Source organism: Acipenser ruthenus, chromosome 23 (genome assembly GCF_902713425.1).
Source record: "Acipenser ruthenus chromosome 23, fAciRut3.2 maternal haplotype, whole genome shotgun sequence".
Lineage (NCBI taxonomy): Eukaryota > Metazoa > Chordata > Actinopteri > Acipenseriformes > Acipenseridae > Acipenser > Acipenser ruthenus.
In genome coordinates, this window is record NC_081211.1 from 6,127,326 (window position 1) to 6,151,152 (window position 23,827).

Genomic DNA, 23,827 nt, shown 5'->3' on the forward strand with positions numbered 1-23,827 from the left:
ACCCTTATTGGCTAGTTAGGATCCAGCGCTATCCCCACCCGTCTATAATGCTAGTTCCCCTATGAAACTTGACGGCTATCAATAATATCAATAACACTTACCCTAAACATACACCTTGATTTTGATTGGCGTCAACATTTGTCGATCATAACGTGTAAACCCACCCCTGCGTTCTAACCCGCCCAGCGAGTCCACCTCTTTGTGTCTGTTGGCTGTCGCTCCTGTCCGTTGGAGAGTGATCTATCCAATCGTGGAGGAGTGGGTCGAGCGTTCTGCTTGATACAGTCTCGCACTAGCACTCAGAGATCGGACCGAGCCTGTACTTACTGGAGAAGAGTAACCGCCAGCGAGAGAAAAGCGACTAACCGGGAGGAGATCGTGGTGTTTTTTTAAAATCACGATATATCAGGAAGGCAGATAAACACGAGTGATTGAATCGTGGGGGGAGACGAGGGATTTGACCACCAAGTTTTAGGATTGTGTTGGCTTGTTTTCTCGGTTCAGATATGATGATGGTGGGGGAGATGGAAGTGAAGCAGGAGAGACCGAGGCCGAGTCCCGATTATTTGATGCAGCTCCTCAATGAAAAAAAGCTGATGTCGAGTCTGCCGAATCTCTGCGGCATCTTCACACATCTCGAGCGGCTGCTGGACGAAGGTAAAACGACATTAAATAAATAAATAAAAACAAAAAAACACCATACAAGTGTTTCATCATAGAGAGCCAAACTGCACCATGCTGAGAAAGAAGTGTAAGCGATCTGGGATTGAGAAATACCTCCTGTCTCAACTTCAGAAACTACGGGAGCCCGGAGGGGAGGGGGGCATTTACGGCCCCTACAGTAAAATATCTGTACTAGGATTTGTGTTTTGTTGTGCTTTTATTATATATTTAGTTATGCGGTAGCAACTCGCGTTAATAAAGAGTTGGTCTCCTGTAAAAGTTTTTAGAGTACACCCGCCAGTTATTCTCTCGGTTTAATTTTACTCATGTATTTTTTCCGCCGTGACATGTTTTATTTCTTTTTAGCGGCCTCTGTCAACAACGCTCATTCGTTGCTTGGTTTTTGTTTGAAGGAATTTGCTAGATTTACTTATTTAAGGAGAGCTCTCGCTTTTTAATAATACGTTGAAACCTCAAATAATTGTATATTTCGTGACATTTGTTTTGAGAGGAAAAAAAAAACAGGAAAACACGGGGCTGTTTAACAAAAATGTAAATAAAAGTAGCTGTTTGTTGTCAAGTAGTACGGTACGCTTGTGTGCAATGCGGCGGGGTGGGTAGGAACGGAGTTTCCTTTTCTTTTGCGAAAGTTAAAGTGGACGGGTGCGTTTTTGAGATGTTTTGACATTCTTGCTCGAGATACGGGAGAGGAAAACTCTAGAAGGCCTGTTGCGCACCATAAATAACTTTTTTTTTTTTTTTTTTTTACAAAAAAGTTATTTTTAAAGTTAACACCATCCGACAGATATGCGTGCTATATAAGTCCGTTCTAAAAGCACGTGTAAATGCTACATTATTTTCATATCATGAGTACGTCAAGGTTAAAATGTGCTCAGAAGACTAGTGGGGAAAGTGATTTATATTAATTAAATGAAATTTGAAACGCTAGAGAGCGCCACTTTCCTCCAGCTATTGCATTCAGGAATTTGGATGGAGAACAGCACACTTGGTGTTTGATGGCTGTGTAATAACAAGAGGCACGCAGTAGAGCAGTATCGTAATATACACGGTGATGGATAATTTGAGTTAGAATTTGGTTGTTTACAATATGCTGTTGTCACGACGTCAGCCGCCACATACAATCAAATTAGTCATTTTTGCACAATAAGTTATATAAATATTTAAGAAACCGCGATCTGTTTTGGTACCTGCACACACGTATTTCAACATAACCCGCTGTCAGACGTTCAGCTGGAGAAGCAACTTGAGTGAAACGAAATAATGCATAGCCACAGTATTCACAAAGAAAACGGTTCCAAAGAACAATATCGTAACTTTTGTGTCATAGTTAAATATTCCTCAACACTGGTATCAAAATGGTTATGGGAAGCTTTTTTGTGTGTCTTTAAGTAGGCTGTTTGATCGTAACACTTACTTGATTGAAAGGCAACTGTTATATATTTTAATAAAATAAGAGAAACAGGAAAGTACTTTGAATAATCCCAAATGCCACAGGTTATGGATTAGTATATTTGCCCTTGGGCTAACGCAACACATTCTTTGTGGTTTGCCTACTGTGCATGAACTGTTTCAGCTCATGGGTTCAGATTTAAGCCTCTGCTACTTGCAACAGCTAGCTTTCCCCTTGTTCCAGAAGCCAGCAGTTGTGAGCTGATCTTTGACAAGTAATTTGTTTCCCTTTGCTATGATGTATTCACGTTTGACTCTACCTGTTCATAAACTATTTTCAAGTACAGGATTGGGGAGTGGATATTTCCAACCCCTAGACCAGGCAGAAGCAGGGTCTAGCTTCCTGGTGCCTGTTTTTTTTGTGTGTTGAGTGGTCTAAATCTTAGGCCAACCTTTTTGTTTGTAGTCTGTTTTCTGAACTTTGTTTTGTGCCAGAAAAAAGTAAGGTTTTACAAAAATTAATATTGATACATTTTACAACTTTATTCCTTATTCTCTGTTAGATATTTCTAGAACGTTGCATAATTTTTCTATGGGTTTAACATGTTCCCACCAAATGCTTTTAAATTCATTGTTAGTTTAGAAGGACATTAATATGATGAGGATAGGTAAACTGCATCAGAGCCTGTGAATCTGTAACATGACTGCCTCAATGTGATTTCACAAATCTCTTATACCTTCGTGGGTAAAAATAACATATCGGTGGTAGCTTTTCCCTTAGTTTTGTTTTCCTAGAGCTCTCTGTAATCTTGCTTGAGTGCCTGTTATCTGCCTTCACAGTGATTCTGACTTGTGGAGTCTCTGCAATCAGTGAGCGCTGCTATTCTGGTGGTAAGGAACTGTCATTGGAATAACAGCATCTGTCCACAGTTCATCAAGGTGACACTGAAGTCATTGGGTAGACGGTGTGATAAGCAGCTGAGTGGCAGCCAGAACACACTGTCTAAATAAAACTGGAGTGCTCTCGAACGACAATTTCCAGCCAGCCGCGAGGCGACCCTTTCTAGTTGTCACCTGCCCAGAATGGTCTTGGCAGCTGTATCCACATTCCTCCAGATTAACTCTTGCGCTCCTGTGTTGGTTTTTCCAGGGCAGTGTAATTGATACCCTTGCATCGTTGCAACCCTAGGTTACGACTGAGGGATTAAGCTGCCAAGGTCACGCTGCTTACTGAATTCAGAACTTCTGTTGTGTGGCAGTAGTGTTTTGGCTTTAGTTGCCCTGGGTGATACTAAATTGGGTACAATGGAGCCAACGGCTTTGTAGATTTACATGCATGTGTTACGGAAACCTGTCCTAGTGAAGTAGCCTTGAAATTGAAAGTAGAATCGAAAGTATCCCACAGTCCTGTATTATTCCTTGTTTGGACATATTGAGGCAAACCATAGTTTCACCTTCTGAGCACTCTACTTTATCAGAGCAAACCATTATGTTTGTTGACTTCCTCCTAATGTTTTTTTAGCTGTGGGAGGGGGTTAACTGAAGACTACAAGAAAAGCTATTTGAGATATTTTGAACCTTGGTTTTGGTAAACTGTTATTTAAACCAAATTGTCAGAAATTCTTTTTCAGCCTGATATCCAAAGTAGTTTTGATTTAGTTTTGGAAGTAATGGGTTAAGTAAAAAAGAGCTGTCTGAATAATTTCTGTTTCCATGGGGAAAGACGGTCTGTTTCTTTTTGGCCTCTAACGTTTTCTGTTATCTCACCACATTATATATGGGAGACCCCACCAACAGCTTGATGTTTGAAGCATGTTCTCAGATTCCTGCATACATGTTTATTAAAAAACTAGAATCTGTAATCTGTCCTAACCCACATTGACATGCTGTTGCTTTGGCTGATAAAGCTGTCTGCCATCAAGCTGGCTTTTTATCTCGGCCTCTTCTCAGATCAAACAGTAACTTTTTTATCTAAACTTTTCTGTTTTTGCTTTTGACCAACACCCACCTCCCTCTTCATCTTTCACATTAAAGGAACTCTTTGAGTTCCTTTTGAAAGTGTGAATGAATTTTGGTAGTGGTAAAAGTGGGATTTCACAAGCTCCAAAAAATATCACCTTATTTATGTAACTTCTACTACTGTAAATTCCCTTGCTCTGTTGTGCCAGCATAATTGTCTCCTCCAAGGTCTTTTCAAGTTAGAAAGCTGTTTTACCAGTGTGTGTTGCGCTGGGAATGCAGGACTTTGACAGTAAGATTGAAACTATTTTTAAAAAGTATTCAAACTGGAGTACAGTGCTTTGACAGTCTGAAAAGTAAATGTGTTTGTGTGTCTGTGTGTGCATACTATAAAGCAGCAGTGTTTTTTTCACAACCAGTTCTCAGTATGTCTTCATTTACACAGCGGGTTATTCATTACTATTTTAATCTCTTTTAATATTTTGAAATACACTGTCAGCTTCAGAGGCTGCAAAATTGTACTGTATATTGCACTGATGAAAGGTACAAGTATGTGGCCTTGTAGCTGGTGTATTATGAGAACAACCCTTGAGCTAAAATTTGTAATCTGATTATCCAAAAATGATTTGTTTAAAAATCTGAATTATTAACTGTCAACTGTCAACACACAGCAGGTAAGTACAGTTTAGCTTTTAGGGGGTTACTGAAATTTAGAGAAGGGATGATGTTCAGAGCAAATGCAAGTGTGTATGGGTCTCAGTTTCCAAGTACTGTAATTGCCACAAAAAAAAAATTTACTCAAGTAATACAATGAACAACCCTTTTAACCTTTTGAAATGCATCCTGTTAAACGGATTGTTTGTACAACTTGGCTTTCTGGAACATAAGACTAAACATTGTTGTTGAAAGTAAACAAAAGGATTTAACAAGAAAAACTTCCTTTTTTATATATATAAACAACTAGTTTAAAATATAATTATACAAGCCCACTTATGAAAACAATAAATATTGCATCATTAAAATTGAGTTTGTTCTAGATTACAGTAAATACCATTGGTTAAGCTGTTCTATACGTTACTCTGCCTTTTGTTTTTGCTAACATTATATTTGGCACAATGGGACGCTTTGTGGTCTTTACACCAAAATACAAATAACAAAAAAAAAAGTAAAATCAAGCATTGCAGAAACAGCTGTTTAATTTCATATAATAAGCCACAATACCACCTTATAAAGGGATGCCTTATAAGGCAGGAGCAATACAAACATTGTAACTTTGTGCAAAGGAACTCACCACTTTGCAAAGCCACACCTGGTAAATCTGAAATGAATTGACCTTGCTTGCACGTATTATCTTTGTTGTGTAAACCACCATTTGTTTCACCTTCAAAATATAAAGTCTGTGGTCAGATTGATATTTTCTGTATGGGTTGTGGTAAATTGAGTATGGCTATACTGTACATATGTGAACACGCAAAGGCGCCTTAAACCACAAATATGAACGTGGTTGCAGACCTAAATATGCGACGACCCCTGAGGTGGCCCTGCGCCAGCCCAGTAGTGTGAACGGAGTCTAAAGTTTTAACAAATTTCATCCTTTGCGGAGATTTGACAAACCTAGATTTAACTTTTTATTGGGTGTAATCCTCATCCTATCTCCTTGATTTATTTTACGTCAGTTGGAATTACCACAACAATTCAGAAACAAAACCCTACAATTTCTATCACAAAAAACTAAAATTAGGTAGGAGGTTAAGATTCTAATTTGAGGCATCCATTTGGAAAAAATCAATTTATAGTCCGAGGAGGCATCACATTTCTTGTTAATGGAAATCCTCCACTGATTTTAAAATAACAATACAGGTGGTCTAATTAAAGAATCGCCCTCAGAACTGGGCTCCTGCGTGTTTGTTTTCATCAAGTTTAAACATTCAGGAAATCCAAGCTGTAGAATACCCCCTGTTTAGTGCTAAACTTTTTTTAATAGAGGTTTTTATTTTGCAGTGTCCTTATCTGTTTCCTGAATTGCAGTACATAGGAAGAAATTTGCTACAAATTCCAACGTGAGTTACAATAATTGGTCTACATCCAGAATACCCCACTGGTGCATCTGAATTTAAAATGTATGTGCCTAACTCCAGCTGTTATCTTAAATAGAAAGCATATTTTAAATAGTAATCTGCTCTACAGTATAACTGGCATAAATTCAGTAGTAAACTCTGAATGCTTGTGCAGTATCTGGTTTCAGATCTACTGCTGGGGTCTGTGTCGCAGTTGCATACAGTATTGGATACCTTTTCTTTTACGGAAGAATGGAGCACCAAGATACTAGTAGCATCTAGCTGGGCAACCAAAGAGCTTACTCATGAGGTAGCCATCATCACCCTTCACACAATCATGGGGGCATGTCTGTTGTAATATTGCAGTGAAAGCCTGGCGACATCAGCACTTTATTTCTGCAAGCAAGCAATTTTCTCGAACAAGAGGTCATAAAATTGCCTATACATTGACTTCTGCATTTGTAAAGCCGGCTATTGCAGCCACTCAAAAGAGAAAATTGTTCTGCAACATGAGCAAATATTGCTTCTGCAAGAAAAGTTCAATTCCATTCCCTGTGCTGTATACACTTTATTAATCCCATTTATATCTGTATTTCATTTATTTATTTTTTACCTTGTGTATGTTTGTGACCTTTCTTACAAAATTGTCCTGGAAAGATAGATGTCTGGCATAAGGTAGAAGATGCACCACTGAATGAGGTTTTCAGAAGATCCAGGATACATTATTATGCATCTTTCTGTTCCCATTCAAGTTGAGGAAGTTGCTGCAGCAAGACTGTCTTCATTCACACTTTCCATAAATAAGGCTATAAACCACTTAATTAATCAAGCAGACTGTTTAAGACACCATCATTGAGGGTAGGGATATAGACCTAAGCATGCTTTTCCTGGTTTGTGTTGAATTACCCAGCCATTTACTCCAAGTGGGGCATTGTCCAGTAATTCCCTGCTCCTGGACAGACAGCATTCCTATGTCTGTGGTCAGTATTTCCTCTTTCTCAGTCCTGATGGCTAACAAAGAGGAGCTCTTTTAGCTCTGTGGTGTGCTGAACGAATCCAGGTTCTATTAGCAGCCTCTAAATACTCCTCGTTTGATCTGTCTTGTGCAGTTAGTCATAAAAAGATTAGTGCTTTGTTTCCTTGGTAAGGAGCTGCTGCACCTGCCAACTTTTTGCTTTAGTTTTAGTCAATCAAACAGCTGTTGCACAATAGCTGCATTAGACGGTTTGTTTGCCCCATTGTAATCTATGTATTTTCTGCTTGGGTTGAGTTTCCCATCTACAGCATTGTCTTATGATTGGTCGTGATGCAACATTTTGACAAATCTGTTTCGGTACTAGGCTCTGACTTGGAGATCAGTTTAAGAAGCTGGAGTTGGATGTAGCTTTGGTTCAAGCTGCCAGGGAACTGTGATTTGAACCAGTCCTAGATCCCTGTTTTTTCTTTCTTTTCTATAAAGTAGTACTACTGTAGCAGCCAGCATGCATGGCTTCTCTCATTCATTTAGAGTGCATGGCATTGTTCACGCTCCGGACGTGTGATTCACACGCACTGACATCTCTGGACTGGGCCTCATTTACCATCATTCAGCCCTGGAGGCAAATACTTCAGAGCATTCGAAGAACAGACTGTAGGTTAAAGGGCTGGACCGGGGCCTGTACCACTGAATAGTAGTTGTGTCATTTTAACTCCACAGCTTGCGAAATTGGGTAAAAGCTGGATATGTGGTGTGTTGGGCATGATTTAAACCGTTCCATGTCATATTGATATCACGATTATCAGACTAGGGTGGAGCTGTTTTATATATAAAAATAAAGAAATAAAGCTGCCCAGCTGCAGTTAAACACTAATATGAAATATGACTTTACAAAACATAGCACTGTTTTAATCCCTGCATTTACAATAACGTCCAAGTAGCTTTTGACTAATTTGCAGTGTCACCTTTTGTGAGGCTCATTGTATTTAGTAAAGGAAATCTAACAATCCACCTCCAGTTCTTTTTTTTTGTAACCAGTTGTAGATATAAGCAGTTTTTATCTTCGACTGGTCACAGGCCTGCATTCTTGAGTCCCCAGATATATAATTAATGTACTGTGCATTTAATTATAGAGCGGAACAGTAGCGGAGCTGTGGGTTTTACAAATACGTCAGAACTGTAAGTGACTTAATGCAATGCGTTTGAGGAACAGAAACACGTTTTCTGTGCTTGGCTGAGTAAGGACGAGCCAGCTTTTGAAGTGTCTGTATTTTACAGTTGCAAACCTTGATATGCACAGGAGTCCTAAAATAGCCGCACGATTTTAAACTGAACGTGCCAGTGCTGTTAACCAAGACTTCTTATTTGAACGCGGGTTGGTTTTTCTAGCAGCTATACTTCTCAGTTCACAAACTACCTACAGACCAGAGTCATGTGAGGAACGGTTAAGGAATTGAGAAAATGAGCCAAGCAAACATTCTGCTGGAGCATGCCAATAATCGCTCATTTGGGTAATAAAAAAATAAAAAAAATGCATTGAAACAGTTTTAAGAAATTCCTGATTAGATTAGCAGACCAAGGCAGGACTTTTATTTGACACAGTATAGCTCTGTTTATTTAATTTCTTTGGACAGACATTAGCCTAGCAGCTGCTGTGGCATCACAAAAATGAAAGATTTTAGTGGTTTACTTATGACAGTTGTTTATTGATTATTAAAGTGTTTTGTTCCTGTGGTTGAGCTAGCTAATATGCCTGGCACTGTCCTGTAACTTTGAAGTCGTTGTGATGGACTGTTTTCATGGAGGCTTGCTTCAGGAAACAGGCCAGAATTATCAGTACAGAACACATTTTGTAAGTGGTCATTTCCTTCCTTACAACTTCCTGCCATTGTGTTTTTGGAGACTATACAAGCCAGCTGAATATTTATAACCCTTTATGGAACTGGATAGTGTATAAAAAAAAAAAGAAAAGTTTTTAAGCATAATAATCCCGCGTGAATGTTCTCGGTGTGTGTTTTTATAACTGTGGTTCATGATTTATTGAATGATACTTGTAGCACAAACTTTAACACATGCCTTCATTTTCCTGCTTCCTGGTCAGAATTTTTTGCAACATGTCAAAGTGAGTTTAGCTCAGTCTGCCATTCACTTTGTCTGCACCACCATCAGAGTGAAAACACAAACATGTTAGATACTGTCCTGAAGCTTTTCATTCTCCGAATTACAAGCTACAGGATTACAGTTATCACTGAGCACCAACATGTTGAGTAAGTTGATAAGATCCATTTTTTGAGAAGCTACTTTCACAGACCCATGTTATGCTCCAATTAGTTTACAGTCACAATTGATAATCAGGGTTTGTGAAACTCGCTGTTATAAATTCTAAATGTCAGTTGGATTTAGACAAACACAAATAAGCCTCTGCTTGTCTTACTGCACTGTGTTGTGTTTTTGGAGGAAGTCCACATTCAATGTGCTCCTATCTTTCATACCTTACAGCAGTATCTCCTGCATGGATTTGCTTCTGCTGTTAGGGCAGAGGTCCGTCAGTGTGCAGTGAACCAAAAGCATGTTTCTGGAAGCCCGTTCTGAGACCAGAGTAACACTCACCGGTGTATGGAAATTGGCCCAGTCAGAAACCCAATTAAATAAGTGTGCCAGAACTATATAACTTAAGTGAATGAGTCTGCTTGAACGGAATCCATTAATGTTAAGGAGAAAGTGGTGGTTAATAAAGTGAGTGCAGTTCCTCGTAGGTAGCAGCTTCCCTCGAAGATACAGGCTGTGGAAGGGAAGCAATAAAGAGAAGTGCTCCATGGCATTTAGATGGAGCGGTGGGTTATGGAGTCCAGATGAGGCCATTCAAATTAATCGTCTCCTAGACTGGTTTAAAAGGAAAAGTCAAAATGACCTGCAGTGCTGTCATTTAGCGTCTCTGATTCAGTTTGTTTCTGCATGTGGTTCCAGCTTTGTATCTGTCTGGAAGTATTTGTGTTTTGCGGATGGGGTATTTCACCACAAATGTGTTGTTGCAAGGCTGAAAGTAGGACTAATTTTACTGGAAAAGGCAAGAGGTTTGAACTAGTTTCATGATGTACTACTGATGGTCTGATTTTGTTTTTTTTATTGTTGTCTGCCCCTTCTTTCTTTGCATAGAATTTGCTGATAATAGGCTGCTGAAATATCAAGGTTGCATTTACCAAGTAATCAAAATGTTATAATTGTTAGCAAAAAGCCCACAGGTACAGTATAGGTGTGTACTTGCTGTCAAGCACTTGAAAGGGTAACCTCCTTTTGAACTGTAGCAGTTGCTTCAGCATAAACAGTGATTGAACTCTCAATAGTTTAAGGGTATTTTAAGGGTTAAGTATGCTAGCTTTGCCCCATACACCTATTTCTAAAGTACATTAATGCCTGAAACCATTAAGTGAGCTATCAAACAAAACTGCTGTACAGTACTTCAGCCCTAGGCCTTTGTTAACCAGAGTCTACTAATTCGGCCAGATTGTGTGATGGATGTTTGATGTGAACTACTTCTCTGAGGCCACTTGCTGTACAGTACAGTCACAAACCAGAGGTAAGAATTCCCCACTGAACTGTGATTGTGTTTTTTTGCAATTGATAGTTGTGTAGAGTGCTTGGGTCAATGTGCTGTCTGTACCCCAGGATCACTTTGTAAACAATATAATTTACTTAAACAGACTTCACCATTAGAACCTCTTATGATGACTTCTTGTTTTTAATGGGCATGTTGTATACTGAGCATGCAGTACAAATTCCTGCTAACAGTTTAAAATGTCTTTAACCTTCGATTTTATCCCATAGTTTAATAGAAAAATAATTGTGCACTAATGTAGTCAACTGAAATGTATGCACATCAACTGCATTTTCATATTGGGAGTGGAGCAACTAATTCAGAGCAGGGGTGGACAAATCACTACTATGTGTGGTAGACTGATGGGCTACCAAAAGGTAAACTATGGTAGCCCACCATAAATTTTGGTAGCCCACATTTTTGAGCCTGTAATGTAATGCTACACACCATTTAAAACAAAGAAACAAGAAAAATGTAGACTGATACAATTGTAAGGTTAAAAAAAAAAACAACAATAATGTCAGGGTATAAATTTTAAAGTAGTACAAATTACCGTGCGAGGGGGCTCCCTCACAATACCATTAGGTAATTGTTCAGTTGGAAATAAAACAATTAAATAAGGCACCTTTTATTAACTTTCTGCTGTGCTTGAGCTGCAGTGTCCCTGCACCTCTGTAACACTGTGATAGCCACTGAGGGTACGGTGTTCCCCATTCTGATTGATACAGTAGACCTGTACTAAACGCGAAGTAAATTGAGCTGGTTTATCAGGCTGTCTGTACAAAGTAACCAAAGATCTTCTATGTAGAAGATCTTTTGAAGTAACTGCTTAAGAAAAAAAAAAATCTTTAGAAGCGGCCGGTAGTCCCGCGGGCTTTGGAACATTACAGTTCGGTAGTCCGGACCCCATTTTTGGGAGTCCTGGGTGCCCGGGCTACCGATTTGTCCACCCCTGCAGAGGCTCACTGATTTAGATGTCCACATTCAGGTTTTTAGAGGATTCTAGGTTTTGTTTCTGTGTCTCTGTTCTGCCAGACACAGAAACACGCACAGCTTTTACAATCACGGTTACTATACAGTTAGCAAGCAGTCCTTGCGTAACAGCCACTGTTGTGTTGTGGTTTCTAAGTGCAGTGTAACCAAGGCAGAATGTAGTGAGTAATGTGTGGAAGCTTTGATTATTGGATGCCAAAGGGAAGGGAGGAATCAGGATTTGTCTGTGCCATTTTCTGGAATTTGTCTGTACATGTTTCTTTCTTAAACTGGTTTCTGATGGCAGGATATGACATCTGCTACAGTAGATCCCAGCCCCCTGACTTCCTGTATGCCCTGGTAACTGTTTCCTAATCTTCTTGCACTGTTAGCCAAGGAAACGAGACAAGCAATCCTAATGCCATTTTCTTGTTTCCATTTAGGACTGGGATTGAACCATTTTATAATTGGACTATTGGGTGTTTGTGTGTGGGTGTGCACGGTGATGATTAACTCTGTCTAATCTGTCTAAGTAAACTCTTAGTGGTCCTCTTGAATGGTTTCTCTTAGTAAAGCTAGCTCTGTAAAAAGCCAACCCCCTTCCCAAAATGTGGAGTCTTCTCCATACACCTTGCATGAAGACAGAATCTGGCACTAGGACGGAAGCAGTTGATTTATTTCTGTTGTGCACCTCCATTAGTGATTGCATCAGTAACATGAAAGCATTATGGCTTACTGCAGCAGTACAGTGGGGTGTCTGATCACCTTCCCTTGCTCTGTCATTCTGTTCTGGTTGCGCAAAAATCAGGGTTGGCTGATTTTAAATTATTATTATTATTATTATTATTATTATTATTATTTATGCTAAATCAAGTCGATTTTAAATAATGATTTAAATCACTTTTTTTTTTTTAAATCATTGAATTTGAATCATTTTTTCATTTACTACCTATTTTTATATAGTTTCTCAAGGAAAAGACATATGTTTTAAAAACCTTTTGTTAACACAAACATCGTAAACTCTTGCTGTCTAAACTAGAACTCTTATGACAATATTTTGATCACCGCGCAAATATTTAGTGGTGCAATCATCAGGAACTTTAACAATTGAACACACTATAAAAAGCAAAGTAGTCATAAGTAACAACTGCATGTGTTTGGACTGACACAGAAAGAGGAAATCAAAGAAAGAAAAGAATGACTGGGATGAGTGAGGGGGATTTTTCTCTGGTGTACTCCATTGCTAAATTCTTGTAATTCACATATTGTAGTTCACATTTAAAGGATGCTACAAGGATAATGTACTTTATTTATGTATTTAAGATTGAGTAATTTAATTTAGTTTGGTTTGTAATTATTCACAAACCACCATTTCCAACATCCTTAAATTTACAGTTTAGAGGTACTGTAGAGCTACTACTACGGTACTACTACAAAAAAAAAAATCTAAAACATTGCCAACGCTGGTATAAATGTCACTTTCCAGAAGCCAGCTCCCTTTTCATTTCTGGTATTGGGAAGGCAGTGTAGAGCCAGGCTTGTCCTCCAGGTTCTGCTTGGATGATTAACGCATTATAAGCAATGATGTCCTTTTTGAAAGCTACATTTGCTAGCAAAGACAAATGATTTGAAAGAGAAATGCAGGGGGTAATTTTTTGGTAAGCCAAGCATTTAAAAAGACTAGCTATAAACTCGCAGCTTGGGGGGGGAAAAAACTGGAGGCTGTCATATGGTGGGTCTCTGCAGATTTTCTTGAGTGGCCTTTTTATGCTAATGTGGCATTTCAGAAAAAAAAAAAAAAGCATTCTGCAGGAGGACTTTAAGACAAATGTTAGTTACATGTACTGTATTACTGAATGAAGATTACACAGTAGAAACTCCAGCACATAATTTACCTGTTCTTTATAGAAACTCAAGACCTTTTTTTAGCACTACCTTGTTACAGTAGAGACAGCCTGTCCTGACAGGTGGTGTTTTTGCAGTCCATATTAGCACTGTTTTTAAACTTTTAGAACTTCTTGAAACATGTAATTTTACATTATCATCTAAATCAACTTTTGCCAACTGATTGTAAAGATGGGGTTGGGACAGCTTTATATTCTCTTGTCCTGGCTGGTAGTATTATTATAATCTTTTGGGCTTTAAGCAATGCATCTGTTGCAATTTTCCTGGAGACTGACTAATGCACTAGACTGCATTTGGCATCTGTCTTCATTACCAATCTGGCTCCAAGCCTAGATTTTATGTATAAAATAACATTTTCCATAAACTGTGTCACTCAATTTAGACAAAAACAATACAGAATATTCAGGTTTCATAAATTTATTATTTTTTGGGGATGTTTTCAATGTACTCTACTTTTGAGATCTCCTGGTCTCAGGATTGACACCAGCATTGTATGCCAGTCATGTTTCTTGTTTGGTTCGCAGGTCTGGTGGGTGCAAACTGTGCCCCTTGTGCCAACTACCAGGTGTGGTTCCACATGGATCCCACCTGCCTTGCATCTTCACTGCTGAAAGCATTAATCCACTTGATGGATCCATTAAGGCATTAAAAGAAAGCTTGCTGTACTAATAGAAGCTGTGACACATCGCTCTTGCAGTGAGATACTAATGATTCATCCTGATGACATTACAGACACTATACACTTTGTCCCAGGCGTTCTCACGGGAAGCAACATCTTCTACTTCCTCAGTATTTCTACAGTTAGTGTGACCATGAGTGATACTGCGTCTGCTCTAGTATGCTGCACATTTCTGTACCTTGTATAAAAAAGCTCCTCTCTATTGGTAACATGTGGTCAGTAGTAATGTTTGCACAGGCGCAGCATGTGTAATTAAAATGTCTTGACATATTTTACAAGATGAAAACAAGTTTCACATATTTGTAGGATTGTTTCATTTATGGGTCAGTGTAACCTGATCAACCTGAAATGTATCATTCTTTTATGCTGGATGTCAGCAGTCTTAAGGTGACACTTGATTTTATCTAGCATTTTCATAACAATGTGTTTTTCTGAAAAAAATAAAAATAAAAAAATTATATGGTCAAGTTAGTCAACATAGTCAAGTTTGTTGTTAATCTGGTCTTTGATGGCTAAGGATCAGTTACCCAAATCATTGTTCATTTGGATTTCAAAAAAACGTATTCAAACCTACTTTTATTTGTATTTAAACCAGATTTTAAAATATCCGATGCATTAATAAACCAAAATAGTAACTGAGAAGAATCCAGAAATAATAAAGCGCCAAACACTTCAGTCTCAAGGTAGTGAATAAAGCCTGTTTTGCTGAATTGGTGACCTACAGTTCCAATTTTTTTAGTGGACTGCCGACCCCTTGCAGCATTTATTAACCTGCTTTCTCTTTCTGTTTGCAGAAATCAACAGAGTAAGGAAAGACATGTACAATGACACAGCGAGCGGCCTTGTAGAGAAGCATCCTCTGGAGCTGCCTGACCCGCTGGGACCTGTTGTACATGTACAAGAAAAACTCTTTGTGCCTGTGAAAGAATACCCAGACGTGAGTACCTATAGCCTTTACTGTGGTAGTAAAGGACCACCAAGAACAACACTGTTACATTGAAGCAAATGAGACAAGTCACTGGCTACTTGATTCCCTTGTAAACTTGTGCCCTAGGTAACTGGAAAACCGTGCATGTGAGCAACAAAGAATGCAGGATTAACTTTATCTACAGCTGAGATCAATCATGAACAATATACTGGAACAATTAGCTCAAATAATCCCGTAGTTAATTTTCCCTCGTCTTGTACAATTATTGAAACAAAACTGGAAGGAAGAGGATTTTAAAATCAAGTGGTACCTGATATTCTGTAATATAGGAACACAACTGGTGCACATTTTACATCAAGAAAAACACCATTGCCATGTGTAATGTAGATTCTAAGGGTACTCCAGGATTAGCAGTCTTCATGATAAGTGTGCCTTCAGGAGCGCCCACAGAGTACTGCTTGTGCTTGTGGCAAAACTGGGGCTCGGAAGTTCCGCGCCTATCAGCAAGACTAAATAGCCGTTTTTTTGAAGAGGAGCAGGGAGTTGTTTTTTTGGGTCACTGCATGTGGGAGATTACATATTCGCTTCCAATAGAAAGCCTTTGTTAGGTTGAAGCTTCTTCCTTTCTCCATGCAGCCCTGCTCGCTCTTTTCTCAGGTGTTAGGAGTTGTTCAAAGGTCTGTGTCTAAGCAGGTATTGCACTGGTGCCGACTTGCTGCAGGCTTCACATTCATTTAGCCCCAGGCTTTGAATTGGGTGCTATGTTTAAAAAATAAACCCCCCTTCATTTCCATCAGACCTTGTCTTGCTTTATTTTTAACCAGGCCCGGCATGGCTTTTTGAAACTTAATCAGAGGTGTGCCGAAAGCTGTCTGTATCATTTCTCAAGTCCTTGGCCAAGGCTTTAGCTGGCTGCTGTCTGATCCTGTGTGGTCAATATCGAGGATATCCATGTCACACTTTACAGGAGAAACATTTCTCTTTCTAATCTGGTCATTGGAAGAAGGTCAGCCAGATATTGGACCAGTCAAGCATGAAATGCATTTTCCCCTTGACAAACCTCACACTGATAAAGGGATTGATGCTGCTTTTTTCCTTTTAAATGACATGGGCCAGCGGTACCATAAATAAGATTTTCAATTCTGGCAAGACTGCGCTCTCAGTAATACCATGCTAGAATAAAGATTAATATTCACACAGTCCTGACTGAGTATTTTCCAGCACCAGTAGCGGAGTTGAAAGATTTATTTTCCAATCTTAGCAATAACTTTTTTTTGAGACGGGTGCTGTTTTGCTCAAGTAGATTCTGCCTTCTGAGCAGATTGAAGAATTCTAGGGCCCTGCTAGTAGACAGCTAGGTTGAAACATGTGCCCTGCTGGAATTCTGCCACTACCCAAAAAGATTGTTGTGGATGCGGGTAATTAACATTTTGGAGATCCAAGCCTGATAAAGAAGCTGTCCTAAGTTGATCTCTCTTAACTCTCCCTTTTATACACTTTCTTTACTGAATGCGTTTCTTTAAGTGAACTAAAATATTATATTCACAATTACTGTATTATATTATGAATTATTTAAATATTACTTTTCATGTCAGCTGGAACACGGGCACATCTTTGCTTAATGTCAATTATCATGATTCATGGCACACATGATGTCAGTTGTAAAATAAATGTGCCAACTCTTAATAACAATGCTGAAACTACCGTACAATGACAAAGCAACTACAATTGTAATTCTGTAATCTCGCTACAGAAAACACAGCAAGGCTGTAGTTTTTGCATTCTGTGTCAAAGCATATAGCCCCTAGTAATTCCTGTGAAGTGACACTCGACTGGTAAGCACCAGGTAGTAATTACTGATTTGATACAAGTCCTCTTCTTTCCCCTTGGGCTCTGACCTTAAGCTGGTCTGTAATTGCTGATTTAATGCCCTTTGTGTCCAGTCTACTGCTTAAAAACAACTGTTTATTTTCAAGTTTCACAATCCTCTTCAATTGCCTTTTGATTCCTCCTAACACCTAAATGTTCTTGCGTTTTTATAAATGCTGCTATTTAATATTTGCATGAAGTTGAGACTTTTGGCTGTAATAACACCTCTCTATTATTGTGCTAACAAGCTCATTATGAATAACAGATCCTTAATTCTAGTCAACAGCACACCCTGGCTATTAGTGCCTTGGCTTAGTATTGGATTTAAAATACAGCCAGGAGACTCCTTGTATGGTGTTTTATTACTTGCACTGACACTTAGCATTATTTTTATAAATTGGCTGTTTCCAGCATTAATAATTGAGAATTTGTTTAGGTATATCCTTTACATGGTTAGTTTCATGTGTCAGTAACATAGAAAGTGAGCCACATAGACAAACAGAATAGGCTTACAACTAATGTTTATCCTGTGTGGATAACCAGATTTTGAAGTATGTTACTCTTAACCACTTGCTGCTCAGTGTCCACTATATTTGAAAATAGGCATTAAATAGGTATGGGAACATAACCAGGGCAGTAAAGGGTTAATGGTGAACACAATAACTACCTTTTCTTCACCAGTCTTTACCAAACCGTTGTCGTACACCTGCTATAGACATTTCTGATTTAATAATCTGATAACTCAGATTTTCATGCAAATATTTGTAACCTTTCAGGTACTGTGATTTTTATTACACTGTAACTAGCTGAACTGGTTTCAAGAAGCATGCATTTTGCACTTTCAAGTTCTGCATCAGAACAAACAAATGAAATGATGGTGTCTGGGTCAAAACTAACTTGGAACATGTTGTGGTTTTGTTATACCTGTATGGTTGTTTGGATTACCCACTTAAAACAATTTCAAAAATGGAATCTGGAAGGCCTGATTAACAGCACTGAAACTTGTCCAAGAAAGTGGGGGAGTGGGCGGGGAGGAATGTAATTTGACTTGATTGAACACAACTTGCCTTTCTCAAAGTTTTAGAATTGTCACCCGCTGGGTTTAGATGACACATCTAAACCATTTGATGTCTCCTTGCAAAAATATATACTACAGCCAATTTTGAATGCATTCTAAGCACACATATTGAGCTGTAAACATCAGCACCCTGCCAGCAAGTACTTCACTCCAGAAACTTAATTGAAGCCTTCCTCCAGAATACTGGATCCAGGACCAAGTAATCCGATTTGTCTGGTTGTCATTGGATTAATCAGCAGCACAGCAAGCAAAAAAAACAAAAAAACTGATTGAGAGTCTTGTTTGAGAGTGAAATGCATGTAATGTCAGACTGAAACTTTATAAAAGAATATAACTTACTGATAGGGTAGTGGATCGGTGGAGGTGCTCAAAATGAAACTGTAAAAACGGCTGCAAGCTTCAGCAGTTTGGAGCACCTGAAACTGATTAGTGTGATTTGTAAACAAACTTCACATTTGTAAACAACATATTTAGCTATATTTTGACTTCCTGGCATAATTTTATTTAAATAGAAATGTACTAATGTTCTTGTTGGCCTCTGAGTCTTAGATACTGTAATCCCTATATTTTTTCAGAAAAAAATATAGGGATTTAGACATCCAGCATACATTTAGAAATATTGTATTTGAAATTAGACATATATCTAAAGGACCAAATGTTAAATGGTTAAAATTTTGCCTCAACGTTTACCTGTAATTGAAAATAAGCAGGCCAGATATAGGGGTTAGCCCTTGCGTAGTAAAACATATACAGTAACTTATTTCAGATTCAATCTAACCTTTTCCAGATTAATTTCCCCTGTTTTATTTTAAAATATTATTGTTGACCTACAAGGCTTTGTACGGTCAGGGTCCTAGTTATTTAATGGACCTTCTCAGCCCTTACATCCCTGGGAGGCAGCTTAGATCCTCTAACTCTGGTCTGTTAAAATGCATGCTTCCAAAACGTGTTCTGCTCTGAGGTGTAGTTTTAGCTGTGTTGCTCCTTTTCTTTGGAACTCAATACCAGCTTTCATTAGGGAATCTACAACACTAGCCAAATTTAAAAACACCTTTTAAGACACAATTCTCCGCTGTATTATTATTTTTTAACTTTTTGACTCTACTGTAGTCTGCAGTTTGTTATAATATACTGTACTTTTATGATCGATTTTATCTCTATTTACCTATTGTATTGATGTATAGATTTTTTTTGTTTGTTTGTACAGCGCCTTGATACTCCTTAGGTGTGAAAGGCGCTATAATAAATAATTATTATTATTATTATTTCAATTCTGTACATGCATGTCTTATAAACGTGTTGTAAAGATTTATTTAAAAAAAAAAGTGATGGAGGCTTTTTATCCTAAAGTTTGAAACATTTAGGAAATGAAACAAAATAACATCACTATCTAAAAGCAAGATTAGCCAAACGCTACAGCATGCGGATTCCCTTTCACCATGTTGGTGCACATTTAATATTCCTCTCTGTGCTTTTGTAAAAATACACCTAGTCAAACAAACGATTTGTCTGTTGTGATATCCCACACCAGAAATATTCTTTAATTGTATTTTTGCCAAATTGTGGTTGGCAGTGCTTTGAAGGCAAAGTGCAGTTAGAATTACTAGGGCATGTCTTAAAATGAACCTTAATGTAGCACCTTCAGCAGCAGCAAGCAGCTAATAAACTGAGTTGAATGCCAGCACTAAGGTGCTTAGTAGTTTTGTTGTGGTAAATCTTGAGGGAGATTAATGCAGATACCTTGAACAGTCTTAGCATCAAACCACTTACAGAAGAAACGTTATGGGGTTATAAAACTGCTGATATATGGCCTGAGACACATTCTTGCTTGCACGTACACTTAGAACCTAGTGCATTTGCAGAGCCCAATTTTAATAGCGTAGCAAATCAATTTGTTATCCAAAAGGTAATGACCTAGAATGAGAATTTTAAAACCGAGGTAGATTTTTGAAAGGCTGAGATCTAGGGGCTGTATATTTCTGCCAGGTAACAAGCACATGGAAGTTGTTAAATGGTTCCACAGTAACTGGGTTTCAGTAATCGCCTGTTTTCCCTCAATCTGCCCCTTTCCATTTTCCGCGACTTTCATACAACCCCTCAACACAGACTATGGACATCCTGACAGGCTTGGAACAAAACTGACTGCTTTAACGGGTGAACAACATTCATCAAGGGTCATTATGAAAAGCTACAGCAACTCAGTTCCACATATTGTTTGTTATCCCCATCTGGAGATGCAAATGCTGGCGAAAGGGATATAATGGAAGCGTCTGCACATGCATGCATGCATGCATGCATGCATGCATGCATACTTTTTTTTTTTTTACACCACTCCATATATATATAATTCATCCAACGGTTGGTTCATATTGTATTATCATGCGTTAGATGCAGCCAGAACTGTTTGATTTAATGTGACAGGATAATCTCTCATGATTTACAATGCTCTGATCACCTTAAATGTAGTTTGGATAGAGCATTATCTCTGATATCATGTTATCAAGGAATTCCCGACTGCCCTCCAGGCTTGTATTACCATCTCTGTGGAGCTTTTGATTGTCCACAGATCTGCCTTGCAGCTCATTTGCCTTTAGTCAACCTACTGTATGATAGTGGATTTCCTGCTTTAGTTGAGCTACTGTATGATAGTAGATGTCCTGCTTTAGTTGAGCTACTCTTGGTAACCTATTGGAGTCATAATGAATCTAGTTGTATTCATTTACAATGAGATAGTCAGACATGGCCATATTGGAATTCCATTTTTACATTTGGTTTGCAGGCCATGGGACCTATCCTGAAACACTGACATTGGCCTAACCTTTTACACTTGTCCGCCTTGCAAGCATGTTAAAAGCCCCCACGGTATACACTACAAGATGTGAAGGTCACGGGATATTATAATAACTAGATGGGGAGAGCAGTGTATTACTGGACAGGGTTAATTGCTACTAGAACAAAAAATGGCCTCCAATTTACCTCTACATGCAACTTTATTTGGGCAGAGTGAAAAACGGATTAATTGAATGATATGGTGGAGGTATTGCAATTCTGCCCAGATGAATTAATAATAAGATCCAAACAGTCATCTGGGAGATTGGATGGAGGGCTGATGGAAGCAGCTGCACGTTGATTTATTTTTTTCAAGTAATCCATTAAATGAGAAGAGTAAAATGTCTGGATTATCGGAGCTGCTCGCTGGAGACTGGAACACTTACTGACTCCTCGGGGAAAGAAGGGTGGGGAGGAAGAGAATGAGCCCCCTGAGGGGTCGGCCTCAATTATCTCGTCTCTCTGGGATTTGAAGGTCAGTCTTGCTGGACCAGGATGTGTCTGTGAGTGATTGCAAAGAACAGGAAAATAGATTTTGCAGGGAGATTTATTTACGCTGCTGTTTTGTACCTCAAAGTAAACATGTACATGGATGTACATTTGTCTAGTACTACCTCCAACAGCATGAGGTTATGAACGCAAATTAATAGGGAAACAAAAGCAAATGTTAAATATACAAAATATCTGCAAAAATAATAGAGTTTTGACCTAGTTACTAATAATGCAGCACTTTTAAGACAGAGCTGCTATGAAAAAGACTTGGTTGAAACATTTGTCATTGAACGTGGTTCTGTATTTCTAAATGTAGCACTGTTGAGTGTTTTAATAGTTATGGGAGCTATTATTAGTGCTGATTTATTGCTTAAACATTTTTTAAATCTTACTTTTGACACCTGAATATAAATAGTGACTCAGTCCTGCCCTTGAAGGTAGTTTTTATGCTGAGTAAAGCTGCCCTGTTTTATACACTTTTAGTAAAACAAAACTAACATATTAATCTTAGCAGTTTATTTGTGGCACAGTCTAGAAGAAATACTGTACTGTACACGGCAACATAGGTGCAAGTCTGGCAATAAAAATAAAAAACATTGAGGAATTTTATGATGTAAGCTGTATTGTTTGGGCCGGGTTGGTAAAGTATTTGGAAGGCAACTCAAATTCTGTGTGGTTTTGCTACTTTTTTTCATACAAGACTTGCAGCCAGCTGTACAATGTAAAGCTCAGGGTGAAGACTGGAATTTTATAACTCATGTTTTGCTATAAAATCAGACACAGTGCCTGCATCTGAATGTGATGTCTAATTGCACTTGTGTGGGGATGGTCTCTGATGCTTCGTACTGGAGATTTGACTTTGCCTTGCAGCCTGTCGAGCTGCTTTTCAGCCTGTGACTGGGTCCTGGAGACCTGTATGAAAACTCCACTACGGAGTTTCCAGTGGGAACTGGTTACGCTGCCATGCTGTGAATCCCAGCTGTTTATGGAAGATAAGAGAGTAAACAAAGACCCTGTTAATGTATCTGAAATCCAGTCCCTCTGGGCTTTGCTAGGAAATATGTGCTGATTCTCTGGATTTGTGGAAATGCAGATACAGTGGTCTGGAAAGGTATTTTTCTAATCTCATGCTTTAAATTAGGAAAGGGAATGATGCAGTGAAACTGGGCCCTTTTTAAACACTAATTATTATAATTATTTAGCTTTAAAACAGTGCGAATTTTAGTATTTTTTTAAATTTGAACTTGATTCTTTTTAAAAATATTTTTATATTTAAATGTTGTGCACATGTTTAATATACTCAGATATTCCATATACATCTATTGTATTAACTTAACTCTCCATACCTGTAAATCTGTCTAGGAATGCAAAAAATGCAGATACCTGCATATAAAACAGCAGACCAGTGAACTAATCTATTGTGGCGTACCTTTTTATTTCCAGTATGAGAATTAAAATGTTTGTTTTTATTTTGTAAAGTTAGTAGGGGTTAATTTGATAAACCTATACCCTGCCAGAATTTTATTGGAGCATACAGCACACTTATTTAGGATAAACCTGTTTAGGGATAATCCCTGGATTCCCATAGGTGGTTGATGCAATCCAGGGCCATTGGTTAATCATATTGACTGTATGTGCCATGGCTGTATTGAAGAGCTTTTAGAATTGTATAGCTTAAGTGCATTCTGACATTTTATTATGAGGCTCTATAATTGTGCTTAGTTAATGGTGGTTTTGGACAGCTGTTCTGGTTTTGTTTAAATGTAAGAATAGTAAAAGCAAGATTCAGTAAGACTGATCTCTGAGAAATGGGCTTTTTAAAATCGGTTCTTGTAACCTTGGAATACAATATGTGCACATGTTATGTATACTGTTGCACAAGCAGCATTATTGACCATTGATAGTTCCAGATGTTATGTATTTATCCTGGATTCCGGGGGATTCTAAAACAATGCAAGGACAGGTGTGATTTGAGTGATGGATCAGAAACAGGAGGCGGAGATGAAATTGAGGATATGCGTAATTCGCTGGTCATCCAGCACAGTTGTCCTTTTTCTAAAAAGAGGAGGATTTCCTGGGAGCGACCGCAAGCCTGTGGTTAAGCATTTCTGGAATGCCTGCGTCTTCCAGAATAATGCAGCTGTTCATGCAGTACACCAGGGGATTCACTTGTCTTTGTCACTGATGCAGGGATCAAGGGGGGGAAAAAGTTTCCAAACTAACACATTTTTGCTGATATTGTTTTTACATCTGTGCGGGTAAGATTTGATGGTAAAATTTAGAAATGAATTTGTGTACGCTGTTTGTGAGAACCGTATGTAAATGTTTAAACTAGTCCATTGAATTTAAACGTCACTGGCTTGTGGCTTTTTGGGGCACTTGTGTGTAATATATATAATATATATATATATATAT

The 23,827-nt window shown here is 38.4% G+C and overlaps 1 protein-coding gene across 4 annotated transcripts in view; it reads left to right on the forward strand.

Annotated features, from left to right (window-relative positions):
* The first annotated feature begins 204 nt into the window (after positions 1 to 204).
* LOC117412795 (protein quaking-A) overlaps positions 205 to 23,827 on the forward strand; it is a 51,552-nt gene continuing 27,929 nt past the window's right edge. For 2 of the 4 annotated variants that reach the window (XM_058997612.1, XM_058997615.1), the window contains exons 1-2: positions 206 to 657; positions 15,011 to 15,153. In XM_058997612.1, the coding sequence (XP_058853595.1) occupies positions 507 to 657; positions 15,011 to 15,153 (294 nt within the window). In that variant the 5' untranslated portion in view covers positions 206 to 506. Of the gene's footprint in view, positions 658 to 15,010; positions 15,154 to 23,827 lie in introns of all 4 variants that reach the window. The other 2 variants (XM_058997613.1, XM_058997614.1) reach the window with 2 other exon arrangements.